We start from the raw sequence: 14335 nt of genomic DNA, 5'->3' as shown, positions 1-14335 counted from the left end.
TAAGACATTCTCAGTGAGGGAGAGGCTCCCTTATCAGAAAAGAATTCTTAGCCCATTAAGTCTGTCTCTCATGGTGAAGGAGTTGGCTGTGCTTTTTAATGAGACCTTGCGGCGTATACTTTCCCTAGTAGGCAGGCATGACCTCCTTTCTATGCAGCCAACGGCCCCCACAATAATCAGTGTGATGGCTGGCTCCATAGTCTGGGCCGGCATAGTATAAAAGATGTAAGCAGCTCCCCAGGCACGCTCTGTAAGGTCAGGCAAGTCATGTACGTGCAAAGGAGATAGTGTATCTCGTCTCCGATCAGACATCTCTCCCTTGTCCGTAAGCCAGGAACTGCTGCTGAGAAATGGAAATTCCTCTCTGAACCTTACTCTGTCTCTCAGTATGAGCCAGAAAATGCTGTAACCTCACTAGCTGGAACATCTGAGCTTTCATATGAAATTGATCTAGATAGCCTAACCCAAGGAAGAGCAAGTCATACGCCTTTACCTCAGTTACTGTCTGTGCAGAATTAATATAAAATCTTCCTAGAGGAGTTGGGGTTTAATGAGTGTAGTTTTCAAACACATTTATAGGCAGATACACTTTTAATGGGACTTAGTCATTTGATTTCCTGGCATAAGACATTATAGTTAAAGCCTCAACACTCCAATTAGGTAAGTACATTTTCCAGTTGTACAGAAGGGTGTGACACGACTAGGCCCACATTGCACACTGAAGTTGTGGAAGAGCCAGGAGTTTAATGTAGGAATCCCACTGCAGTGCTCCAGCTGCTGAGAGGATGTCATTGCTTAAACTAGCTTTCCCATTTCTTCGGGCAGTGGTTTTTATTTTCACATCTAGTGCTATAAAATGTGTTGGGCTGCTCCTGATTGCTGATCGATCATTCACAGTCTCATCGCGTTAGCAAGTCCAGCTCTTTCAAGGAACAGTTTAGAATATTTGTTGGCACTTGCTTTTACGCTTGGCACTTGCTTTTGCGCTTGTAACTTTTACATGAAGAGTCTCCAGTAGTGAGTTCATATTCACTTAAGGATCATTATCCTAGCAGAGTTTTCCCCCAGCCTAAGAATAAATGTGATGGGACTGTGTTTAGAATCCAACATCCCCTCCCATTGCAGATGCCCGACTATTGCCTGGATCAGTGTTGTGATGACTTATATGAACAGAATGGCCTGAGTGAAAAGGCTTCTAATCAGACCACCTCAATGAGGCACTCCATGCTGGTTTCCCTTGAGAACTCCATGCAGGACTTGCTGCGAGATGCCAAAGAGAAGTTCAAGAGCTGGGTTACTTGTTCAAACTTGGAACGTGTTGAATTGGCGAACAAAAAGGTAAATCTGATGCTGGGGTGTTAGCAAAGATGGCACTTAATAATCACGCACCTTTCTGAGCTTGCGGAGGCACTGAAACTAGCTGTGTTTCTGACTAACATCAATTCAGCAACTGCCCCAGAGCCCTTTTGAGCTAGCGGCAACTCCTTGGTGCCTTTTTATTTGTAGTCTATATCTAGCATTAATCAAAGTTGAGCTGCCCATTTGTGACTTGCACACCCTCACCTGCAGCACACCATTATCTGGGCAAGATACCTATCTTGTAGGAAAAAGTCAAGGGAGGGCCTTCATTGTAGATACCAGAAACATGAGTACTCATGATCCATGCTGACTGGGCAGTTTATTCATATTATAAAGTCCCCTTTACTACACTTTTTGGCTCCTAGAACCATTCTGTAACACACACAGCCTGTAACACACACAGCCTGGTGAAAGGCTGTCTAGGTTTTTGCTGGAGGGAGGGAGTGGTGAAATGGGGAATGGATCACTAAATATACTCCTCCATAGACTTTAAGGTCAGAAGGGACCATTATGATCATCTAGTCTGACCTCCTGCACAACGCAGGCCACAGAATCTCACCCACCCACTCCTTAACAACCCCCTAACCTATGTCTGAGTTATTGAAGTCTTCGAAACATGTTTTAAAGACCTCAAGGTGCAGAGGATCCTCCAGCAAGTGACCCGTGCCCCATGCTGCAGAGGAAGGTGAAAAACCTCCAGGGCCTCTGCCAATCTGCCCTGGAGGAAAATTCATTCCCGACCCCCAAATATGGCGATCAGTTAAACCCTGAGCATGTAGGCAAGACTCATCAGCCAGTACCCAGGAAAGAAATCTCTGTAGTAAATCGGATCCCACCCCATCTAACATCCCATCACAGACCATTGGGCATATTTACCTGCTGCTACTCAAAGATCAATAAATTGTCAAAATTAGTCTATCCCATCATACTATCCCCTCCATAAACTTATCAAGCTTCGTCTTGAAGCCAGATACGTCTTTTGCCCCCACTACTCCCCTTGGAAGGCTGTTCCAGAACTTCACTCCTCTAATGGTTAGAAACCTTCGTCTAATTTCAAGTCTAAACTTCCTAGTGTCCAGTTTATATCCATTTGTTCTTGTGTCCACATTGGTACTAGGCTTAAATAATTCCTCTCCCTCCCTGATATTTATCACTCTGATAAAGAGCAATCATATCCCCCCTCAGCCTTCTTTGGTTAGGCTAAACAAGCCAAGCTCTTTGAGTCTCCTTTGAGTACTCCTCCTTTGAGTAGACTACTAGTGTCCATCACCTGTCTTCTAAGGTGGAAGATAACTACCACGTCCGGTTATGGAAGGCATCCACTGAAATCAGTGCTGCTCCTAAAGTAATCCTTCAACGCATACTGACAGAGCAGCATCTGTGGGACCCAAGTCTGCAGCAGGCTAAAATCCTGGAGACCTGGGATGATGAAACAGATGTTTATAACTATACAACAGAAAGCATGTCACCCCTCCTGCCGCGGGATTATGTGGTTTTGAGGTAAGGAACTGCTCTGACTTCTCATCGGTTTCCCAAACACAATTTATAGCCCAATTGTGGTGCCTGTTGCTTCCCAGCATTTTATGCTGGGTTGTTTCAGTTCCATGTCAATCAAAAAGGGGTGCATTTCCCTATTTCTGGATACCTACTGTGTAACCACTGATCTGATTGTCCATTACTGTGACACAGTGTGTATTGCGGTAATGCCTAGAACCCTCGGCCCCATTTGCCAGGCAGTGTGCCGCGTATAAAAATAAGTCTTCCCCCAAAGAGCTTACAAACTCAGGAGGCTTATGCTGATGAGATTCAGAAATAGTTGCCACATTCCAGCCTCTTTTCTTCTAAAAATTACAGCACAAATGTTTGTTGTTGTAGCTGTATTATCCCCCAGTGTGAGAATCCTTGGTTTGCGTCTGGGAAAAATGTAAATTGTAGCCCAGTATGACCATGACTAGATCCTGTTTTATCACTTTCTTCCTAAGAAGGTATAGGTGGGAGCTGTGGATTGACCGGGGTTTTTCCCAAATCTGCTCAGGTGATTTAGGCCCCTGGATCCACTTGAGCAGATCGTTGTGCTCATGTGCAGTGTGGTTTCATGTGGGTGCAGGAATCTGGTTGCAGCACTGGGACCCTTAGGGCTTGTCTACACTTAGTGTTGCCCCAGTGCAGCTGTGCCGCTGTAGCGCTGAGTGAAGATGCTACCTACGCTTTTCCTGTTGGTGTACGTAATCCACTTCCCAGAGAGGCAGTAGTTATGTTGACAGGAGCCTGCCCATCAACATAGCGCCGTCTATACAGGGGGTTAGGTCAGTTATAACTATGTAGCTCAGGGTTGTAGAAAATGTAGTTACACTGACGTGTGTACTGTAGACCAGGGCTTAGTTAGCTCCTCCATATGTCTCTTCTATATGGATTGTAAACTGTTCCGGGCAGGGGCTGTCTTTATTATGGGTTTGAACAGTGCCTAGGACAAAGGAACCCTCATCCATGACCTGTAGGTGCTAGTGCAACACAAATAATAGATGGTTTATGGCAGGATTTGTAAGCATCCTCCATATGGATTGAGGCATGGAAAAGATTTTTATTCATTTTGTGCATTAACTGATTTGGTCTCTGCCCATCAGAATATTGCTTTACACCATATGTCCAGCCATTTAAAAACATTTGTGTGAAACATCCTAAAAATGCCCTTCTTTGTTCTAGGACTTGGAGGACTGATCCCCAAAGTGGCACCTGTATTTTGGCAGCTACCTCCGTTGACAATGAAGGAGCTACTCTGCATGGGATTTTGGCCCATGTCCTTTTGTGTCAGTATCTCATAGAACCAGTTGGCTCCCAGAAATCCAAAGTGACTCACGTCTGCCGGACAGACACGAGGTATTGTTTTAGTTTATGCTTCTTTACCTTAGCCCTATGGTGCTGCTGGGTCCTGAGCACAGCTTTCCAGCCACCAATATGTTCTGTCACACATATTCTACAGTAACATAGAGGAAATTAACATAAAATAATACTTAGCACTCAAGTGGAGAGGGCATGAGACTGGGGTCTGGGTTCGATACCTGGGTCTACCGCTAACTTGCTGGATGATCTAGGGCAACCACTTAATCTCCCTTCCTTGTAAAAGTTGCCCCCTGTGACATGAGGATAATGCTACTTCCTCACCTGTGTAAAAACACTTTGAAGTCTTTGGATAAGAAGTGCCTGTTGATCTATTTTGTGTATTGGCAAAGCTGTCTTTGCCAAGTGGGTTGTCTACTACAGGTTTGAGTCTGTGCTCACTGTAGAGAAGTATTCTGTCCCCCCAGAGTATCAACAATAAAGCTATTTTGGTATTGGGACAGATGGTAGTTAAAATCCCACATAATCTTTTACTGAGTTTTTTTTTTTGACTATGAATTTTATATTAATTGCCTCAAACACAGTGAGTACTAGAACTATTCATCACGTCCCGTCCAAAGCTGTCGCACAGTGTTATTGTGTGCTGTTACAGAGCTATTTATAATAGTTTTGGCCTATTTGTGGCTGCAATGTCTGTGTGGGTTTATGGGGAGAGAGGTAGAAAATGGCAAGCAATTGGTATAATCCAGTGCTGAATATCTAGACTCATAGACTCTAGGACTGGAAGGGATCTCGAGAGGTCATCGAATCCAGTCCCCTGCCCTCATGGCAGGACCAAATACTGTCTAGACCATCCCTAATAGACATTTATGTAACCTACTCTTAAATATCTCCAGAGATGGAGAATCCTCAACTTCCCTAGGCAATCTATTCCAGTGTTTAACTACCCTGACAGTTAGGAACGTTTTCCTAATGTCCAACCTAAATCTCCCTTGCTGCAGTTTAAGCCCATTGCTTCTTGTTCTATCATTGGAGGCTAAGGGGTGAACAAGTTTTCTCCCTCCTCCTGATGACACCCTTTTAGATACCTGAAAACTGCTATCATGTCCCCTCTCAGTCTTCTCTTTTCCAAACTAAACAAACCCAATTCCTTCAGCCTTCCTTCATAGGTCATGTTCTCAAGACCTTTAATCATTCTTGTTGCTCTTCTCTGGACCCTCTCCAATTTCTCCACATCTTTCTTGAAATGTGGTGCCCAGAACTGGACACAATACTCCAGTTGAGGCCTAACCAGCGCAAAGTAAAGCGGAAGAATGACTTCTCGTGTCTTGTTTACAACACACCTGTTAATGCATCCCAGAATCATGTTTGCTTTTTTTGCAACAGTATCACACTGTTGACTCATATTAAGCTTGTGGTCTACTATGACCCCTAGATCTCTTTCTGCCATACTCCTTCCTAGACAGTCTCTTCCCATTCTGTATGTGTGAAACTCATTGTTCCTTCCTAAGTGGAGCACTTTGCATTTATCTTTATTGAACTTCATCCTGTTTACCTCAGACCATTTCTCCAATTTGTCCAGATCATTTTGAATTTTGACCCTGTCCTCCAAAGCAGTTGCAATCCCTCCCAGTTTGGTATCGTCCACAAACTTAATAAGCGTACTTTCTATGCCAACATCTAAATCGTTGATGAAGATATTGAACAGAGCCGGTCCCAAAACAGACCCCTACGGAACCCCACTTGTTATACCTTTCCGGCAGGATTGGGAGCCATTAATAACTACTCTCTGAGTATGGTTATCCAGCCAGTTATGCACCCACCTTATAGTAGCCCCATCTAAATTGTACTTTCCTAGTTTATCTATAAGAATATCATGCGAGACTGTATCAAATGCCTTACTAAAGTCTAGGTATATCACATCCACCGCTTCTCCCTTATCCACAAGGCTCGTTATCCTATCAAAGAATATTATCAGATTAGTTTGACACGATTTGTTCTTTACAAATCCATGCTGGCTATTCCCTATCACCTTACCACCTTCCAAGTGTTTTGCAGATGATTTCTTTAATTACCTGCTCCATTATCTTCCCTGGCACAGAAGTTAAACTAACTGGTCTGTAGTTTCCTGGGTTGTTTTTATTTCCCTTTTTATAGATGGGCACTATATTTGCCCCCTTCCAGTCTTCTGGAATCTCCCCCGTCTCCCATGATTTCCCAAAGATAATAGCTAGAGGCTCAGATACTTCCTCTATTAACTCCTTGAATATTCTAGGATGCATTTCATCAGGCCCTGGTGACTTGCAGGCATCTAACTTTTCTAAGTGATTTTTTACTTGCTCTTTTTTTATTTTATCTTCTAAACCTACCCTCTTCCCGTAAGCATTCACTATACTAGACATTCCTTCAGACTTCTCAGTGAAGAGCGAAACAAAGAAGTCATTAAGCATCTCTGCCATTTCCAAGTCTCCCGTTACTGTTTCCCCCTCCTCACTGAGCAGTGGGCCTACCCTGTCCTTGGTCTTCCTCTTGCTTCTAATGTATTGATAAAAAGTCTTCTTGTTTCCCTTTATTCCCATAGCTAGTTTGAGCTCATTTTGTGCCTTTGCCTTTCTAATCTTGCCTCTGCATTCCTGTGTTATTTGCCTGTATTCGTCCTTTGTAATCTGACCTAGTTTCCATTTTTTATATGACGCCTTTTTATTTTGTAGGTCATGCAAGATCTCATGGTTAAGCCAAGGCGGTCTTTTGCCACATTTTCTATCTTTCCTAACCATTGGAATAGCTTGCTTTTGGGCCCTTAATAGCGTCCCTTTGAAAAACTGCCAACTCTCCTCAGTTGTTTTTCCCCTCAGTCTTGATTCCCATGGGACCTTACCTATCAGCTCTCTGAGCTTACCAAAATCCACCTTCCTGAAATCCATTGTCTCTTTTTTGCTGTACTCCCTTCTACCCTTCCTTAGAATTGCAAACTCTATGATTTCATGATCACTTTCACCCAAGCTTCCTTCTACTTTCAAATTCTCAACGAGTTCCTCCCTATTTGTTAGAATCAAGACTAGAACAGCTTCCCCCCTAGTAGGTTTTTCAACTTTCTGAAATAAAAAGTTGTCTGCAATGCAGTCCAGGAACTTATTGGATAGTCTGTGCCCCGCGGTATTTTCCCAACATATATCTGGAGAGTTGAAGTCCCCCATCACCACCAAATCTTGGGCTTTGGATGATTTTGTTAGTTGTTTGAAAAAAGTCTCATCCGCCTCTTCCACCTGATTAGGTGGCCTGTAGTAGACTCCCAGCATGACATCATTCGTGTTTTTTACCCCTTTTAGCCTAACCCAGAGACTCTCAACACTTCCATCTCCTATGTCCATCTCCACCTCAGTCCAAGTGTGTACATTTTTAATATATAAGGCAACACCTCCTCCCTTTTTCCCCTGTCTATCCTTCCTGAGCAAACTATACCCATCCACGCCAACATTCCAGTCGTGTGTATTATCCCACCAAGTTTCAGTAATGCCAACAATGTCATAGTTGTATTTATTTATTAGCACTTCCAGTTCTTCCTGCTTTTTACCCATACTTCTTGCATTTGTATATAGGCATCTAAGATACTGGTTAGATCTTGCCTCCCAGCTTTGCCCTGACCCTCCTTTCTCTCTGCCATTATAGCCCGTGCTCCCTCCTGTTTCCAACCCATCTCCCAGGTCTTGTTCCCCACTTACCTGTGGGGTTTGCTCACCTGTCCCTGTCGAACCTAGTTTAAAGCCCTCCTTACTAGGTTAGCCAGTCTGTGCGCAAATAAGGCCTTTCCCCTCCTCGAAAGGTGAACGCCATCTGTGCCTAGCAGCTGGGAAAGATGATTGTTTCACATTCTTTGCTGGTGAAGCTGTTCTCATGAATGATGATGGGGGCTGCATGTTAGCTAGATTTCTATAAGCCAAGATGACTCTTGTTAATCTGTCTCCATAAAACAACAAACAGGTACAAGTTAACCCCCAATATTCTAAAATCTTGGGGCACATGCAAAACTGTTGAAGTGGGAGCTTCAATCATGCACAGAGTAGTTGTTCTGCAGGATATGCCTTGCTCCTGACCTGTAGAGCGGGACATAGCACGCAGTTTAATCAAAGGCAGGCTAATAGGGTATTATGTGTAAAGACATTTTTTTCTCCATGGTGTTTCAGAATAAATAAGCTGGTGGAAGAGAGTCAAGTCCTATGATGTTGGAGGAAAGTTAGATTTCACTCATACACAACATATTCTGCCCAAGAACAGTGAATTCTAGTAACCTCAATGCTGCCAAGAGATGAGACTTACTCTGTAAGGGATGGTCTTGCTGGGGAGATGAAAGGGTCAACTTTAAATTGCATGTCTCAATTTTAAAAACATTTGAGGCACAGTGTTATACTGTAGTCTCTCTCTTTCATGTGTGCTTTACCTCTGTGTATGATTCACCTCCTGTCTGAGCTCTGGAAAATTCCCAGAAATGTGAGCCAACTTTGAGGACACTGTGAATGTCCAATGGACTTGAATTAGAATCATAGACTCTCAGGGTTGGAAGAGACCTCAGCAGATCATCTAGTCCAACCCCTGCTCAAAGCAGGACTAATCCCCAGACAGATTTTTTTTTTTTCACTCCAGTTCCCTAAATGGCTCCCTCAAGGACTGAACTTACAACCTTGGGTTTAGCAGGGCAATGCTCAAACCATTGCTACATTTTGTTTCAATTAACCAAAACCCAAAGGGGTGAGAGTCCCAAGCAAAGTGGCACCACTTTGGCTAAACAGTCTGCATCAAGCTGTGAAATAGTCACCAATGTCACTGAACAGAAAAACAAGTGGGACTCTGTTGGGGAATGGCTGCAGTGGCTCATTTGGAAGATTTTGATGGATATGCCCCCAACACCCACTGGGAAGAGAGATGCAGCAGTTAGCAAAATGTCATTAATCGCTAACACCAAGATGACCAGTCAAAAATTCTATAACCTAGGTGTGATAAGAAAATGAACCTCTTCCACTGTTTCACCACTGGAATTAGTGCATTTTTGCATTAAATCCTCCTCTTTCCCAGACCTAGCCAAACTACTCATTAGGCTATCTTACAGGGAGGAGTTGGCCTTTTGTGCGCACGCACACGCACACACACACACACACTCACTCAGGGTGGGGGCATGTAGGCACTACTGCAGTACTAATAATAATTAGGTGTGTATGTGCTTACAAATTAAGAAGGTAGTGGACAGAACAAAAATGAATTGCTTAGACCTGTTTAAATATCTTTTAAGGGCTGCTAATATATCTATTTCTTGGTTTACAGGGGACGAACAACAGAATGGTACAACAGAGTTTTTGGTCATATGTGTGCTGCAGAACTGATGAGGATAAAAGACTCCTTCAAACCTCTCAGGAATGACACAAAGGAAATGAAAATCTAAAGCACCTGGTTCTCAACAGAGGCTGGTGCTGAGGCATGAGCTGCTCCTCTGCTATCATTTTAAAAGCTATAGACTCAATAGACTTGCCTATATTTTAAAACTAATAAACCAAGAAGTAATTTGTAATGGCATATAAATGTAATGTAAAATAGTAATTTTATAAAGCTGCTTTTTTTTCCAGTTTCAGGAAGCTGTTCTTGAACTGGCTGCACAGAGATAGCTAAAAGGTCAAATGTGTGTATGTGTATATATACAAAGTTATAAAATGCAATTGTTACATCCAGGAAAGACAAAATATGCTGGTTCAAAATTATACTTATAAAGTAAGTTATTAAACTAAAAACATGGTATTTTTCCAAATACACATAAGTATTTTATAAGATGTAGACTTTTATGCATTCTAGAGTATTATGTCTCTTGAATTTTCTTTTTATTGAATAAGGTGGTGGAGATGTGAAGTTCATTTTAACCTCTTTACAGTTGAAAATAGGGCTGAAAACCTATGCCTTTTACTAGAGGGAGCTAAATACTTTAGCATATCCTGTTAACTCTTGATACTTCCTTTTTACATAATAAAAATCCAAATCTGGTGGGGGTGGTTGTTTAATGTTATGGGTAGAGTTCCTGCATTTGAGAGTTGGTGAAGCTTTAGGAATATATTTCAATTGTTAAATAAGGGCTATAAGTCAACCTAACCAAGCTAAATTCTAAGCAGAAATTATGTGACTGGACTAGCAGAAACTTGACCTCAGTCATAGGCATTGTGCTTGTCTTCTGAACTACAGTTGTGGTTAAACATTCCCTGCGTACCTTTAAGCTGCTCATCATGGAAGCCAAAAAGTGTGTACACACAGATAATTAAGGTGCTACTCCTAGGCTTAAATGTTTTATACAGCTGTGGGGTGTGGGGGGGGGGGGGAGAGGTTCAGTCTTTTTTGTTCTTGTAAAACTAACTTGCCCTTGATTTATGATGTCATAGTTGCATGTGTGATTTAGAGTTGCTTAGCTGTATGCCATGCACAGTAGCAATGTTACATCCTTACACTGATGGTGATGTTGGGGTTATTAGTGTCTTACCAACAGCGCATAGAAGTTCTGAACAGTGTATCACCAATAGATTTGAGTGCTACACAAGAGCTGGGACACCTGTACAGTAGGCATAGCAGTCAGGGCCTCTGAGCTAGTGTGGTTGAACATAACTAGAGTGGTAAAGCACAAGTAGGAACTGAAGAAACAAATTGTGATGTAATTGAGTAGACACTCATGACAGATAGCTAAACAGTGACTGCTTGTATCCCAATGCTGTAAGTGTAAATACTAAGATAAGTGAATGTGAGTTTCTGGCATTGAATGAGGATAGTGATATAATAGACATCATAGAAATGTGGGGGAAGGCTGACAACCAATGGGACACAGTGATACAAAGGTACAAAATATATAGGAATGAGAGATGAGGTAGTGCTGATGGATGGCGGGCCTAGTAGTACTACATGTGCAAGAAAGAATAAGGGCAAATACAATAAAAATCTTAATGAATCAAATTGTAACAGACTTTCTATGGATAGAAATTCTATGCTTCAATAATATATTCCTACTGCTATATTCTTATCTCCTACCTGTCCAAGCTGGTGCTTGTGAAAAGGTCTGGGAGAAAGGTTATAAAAATAGAAAACTGAGTAAAAGTGGTAGATTTCAACTCTTCTCCCCATTGACTGGACACAGGTTGCCTCAGGATGGGAAGCAAAGAGTTTTTTTGACACCACAAATGATTACTTCCTTGAGCAGCTAGTTCTGGAACCCAGAAGGAGAGAAGCAAATGTTGATTTAGTCCTAAATTGAGCATGTTTGGCACAGAGGTGAATAGAGCTGAAAGACTTGCTGATAGTATAGAAATAGAAATAGTATACCATAATATACATTTAACAACAGCAGGTGAGGGGAGGGTAGTAACTCTATGAAAGTCACATCCTACTGCAGAGAACTGACAGGAACATAAATGCAGGCAAGTCAAAAGAAGAATTTAAAGAACAAGAACAGCAGAATCAGGAATGGTGAAGGACCAAGGTCTTAAAGGAATACTCAAGCAAGAGCAGGCTATTGTCAAGAAGCTAAATGAATTCTTTGACTCAGCCTTTACTGCAGAGGATGTGAGCTACACCTCTACCCTGATATGTAACACAGTAAAGCAGTGCTCTGGGGGGGATGGGGCTGCTTTACCACATTATAGCTGAATTTGTGTTACTGCAAGTGGTTCCTCTGCACCCCGTTACTTGCTGTGGCCTTCCCCAAGGCCCCCCTGTCCCAGCTCACCTCTGCTCTGCCTCCCTTCCCTCCCAGGTTTGCTGCACTAATCAGCTGTTTTGTGTGGCAAGCCTAGGAGGGAGCAGAAGGTGGAGGTGAGGTGGGGCAGGGAGTGGTTTCTGTGCACCTTTCCTGCCCCCGCCTCGTCTCATGAGCATGCCAGTCAGCTCTGCTTCACCTCCCTCCCCGTCTTGTGGCACAAAACAGCTGAGTGGTGCAGCAAGCTTGGGAGGAGGTGGAGGCAGAGGTGAGCAGGGTCGGGGGGCTGCAGCAAGTCGGGTGTGGGTGTGTTCAGAAGAACTGCTCCCTGCTCATCTCCACCTGAGTGCTGCTGCTACTCCCTTCCTGCCCCCTGTCCCAGCTTGCCAGGCCAAACAGCTGTTTTGTGAGGCAAGCCTGGGAGGGAGGAGAAGCAGGGCTGAGTGGCATGCTCATGGTGGGGCAGGGAGCAGTGAAAGCAGTGCCTCTCCCTATGCTGCTGTAACACAGTCTCACCTAAACACAGTGAGATTTTTTTTGGCTCCTGAGGCCCACATTGTATCTAATCATAGAATATCAGAGTTGGAAGAGACCTCAGGAGGTCATCTAGTCCAACCCCCTGCTCAAAATAACACCACTCCCCAGATAGATTTTTGCCCCAGATCCCTAAATGGCCCCTCAAGGATTGAGCTCACAGTCCTGGGTTTAGTAGGCCAATGCTCAAACCACTGATCTAGCCCTCCCTCAGAGAGGGATATCAGGGTAGCGGTGTATTAGTTTTAGGTGACAATGCAAACTGTCCCAGATTGAGGTGGCCCTAGGGGAGGTTTATGGAACAAAGTGATAAATTAAACAGGAATAAGTTAGCAGAAAGTATTCAGCTAAGCATTGTGAAGGAACTGGTTACAACACAGACCCAAAGGATAGGAATAAATGGCTAATTTTCAGAAGGGAGCAAAGGAAAGCGTGGTGGCCCCAGAGATCTATATGGGGACCATTCCAACATGAACGAGGAGGTGGCAGTGAAGCATTACAAAGGCCTCTTTCTTACTGATCTGCACAATAAAAATGGAAGATGAAATTCAAAGTAATGCACATTGGGAACCATAAGCCCATCTATCTATACATACAACATTAGCTGTTACCACTCAAGACCTTAGATGGATTGGTCACCATTAGCTGTTTTCAATGTTAGGAATCACGAGGAAAGGAATAGATAATGCCACTATATCAATTTATAGCATGCCCACATCTTGAATACTGCATGCAGGGCTAGTCACCCCATTGTAAAGAAAGAGACAGGTACAGAGCAAGGCAACAAAAACAATTAGGGGTATGGAACAGCTTCCTAGGAGGAGAGATTAACAAGAGTGGGACTGTTCAGTATAGAAAACAAACAGACAAAGCACATGTGCTAAAGGTCTATGAAGCCATGAATGGTGTGGCGAAAGGGAAGTTATTTATTCCTTCACATATCTCAAAAACTAGGGGACCCTCACTAGGCAGCAGGTTTAAAACAGAAAAGCAAATTATTCTTCACATGACTCAGCATCAACCTATGGAACTTACATTGTGACGGCCAAAACAATACTAACAGGGTTCAAAGGAAGAACAAGCTACGTTCATGGCGAATAGCTCCATCAGCGGCATGTTCCCTAGCCTCTTTTTGCCACAAGCTGAGTGTTAGAGATGGGTCACTCACTCAGTGCTTGCTTGTTCTAGTCAGGCCCTCTGAAGCACTGGGCACTGTCAGAAGACTGGGCTTCACCCTGTATAGTCGTTCTTAGGTATTATGGAGAGAGCACATGTTAGCAGACTTACCAGCACCCACAATAACGCCACTTTAAACCCCACTGAAAACTAGCCGCTAGGCCCCAAATGCTCATAGTAATGCTGCCAGATTTGCAGCACTGGAAATGTAGGTGGTGACAAGTTTTCCTGAGCTGGAAATTAAAAATGTAAAAGCTCTGTTACCAGCTGCTAACAAGTCACACAGCTAAACCTGGAGCCAGGCTTGGAGATAATTTTGCACAACTTTGGGTCTAAATCTACCTCCAGTACACTGCATCCTCTGCTAAATGCTAATACAGCTTTTTAAGAAAAACTAAGCAACCCAAACACTTTGATGTAAGCACAAACAATGACAATGCATGTAAAAATATAGCAATATATGGTCAGGGATGCCATACTGAATTTTGTAACAGGTACAGCAAATGACTTTCTAAAGCTTACATATTACAGAGCGATTTTTTTTTAAAGGCCAGTGTACCACACTTAAAGTGAGCGAGGTTAGTGTTGTACACTGATGATTTTAAATGCCCTGAGAGGAAACTTTTTGTTTGGCTGGATGTATGCGATGCTGCATTATAAGCAGGTGCTTTACTTAATCTATTTCTAGTTTACAATAGTTAAAAAAACCCTTTG

At 43.0% G+C, this 14335-nt stretch overlaps 1 protein-coding gene across 8 annotated transcripts in view; it reads left to right on the top strand.

Annotated features, from left to right (window-relative positions):
- The window catches only part of LOC127055509 (rho GTPase-activating protein 7-like), a 151452-nt gene extending 140588 nt beyond the window's left edge, over window positions 1–10864 (top strand). For all 8 annotated transcript variants that reach the window (XM_050962552.1, XM_050962550.1, XM_050962551.1 and 5 more), the window contains 4 exons: window positions 1126–1338; window positions 2642–2859; window positions 4063–4236; window positions 9514–10864. In XM_050962552.1, coding sequence (XP_050818509.1) covers window positions 1126–1338; window positions 2642–2859; window positions 4063–4236; window positions 9514–9631 — 723 coding nt within the window. In that variant the 3' untranslated portion in view covers window positions 9632–10864. The remainder of the gene's footprint in view (window positions 1–1125; window positions 1339–2641; window positions 2860–4062; window positions 4237–9513) is intronic.
- Window positions 10865–14335: the final 3471 nt, after the last annotated feature.

This window comes from Gopherus flavomarginatus, chromosome 7 (assembly GCF_025201925.1).
Source record: "Gopherus flavomarginatus isolate rGopFla2 chromosome 7, rGopFla2.mat.asm, whole genome shotgun sequence".
Lineage (NCBI taxonomy): Eukaryota > Metazoa > Chordata > Testudines > Testudinidae > Gopherus > Gopherus flavomarginatus.
The sequence above is the reverse complement of the archived record's forward strand: the minus strand, read 5'-3'. Positions and strand labels throughout refer to the sequence as shown.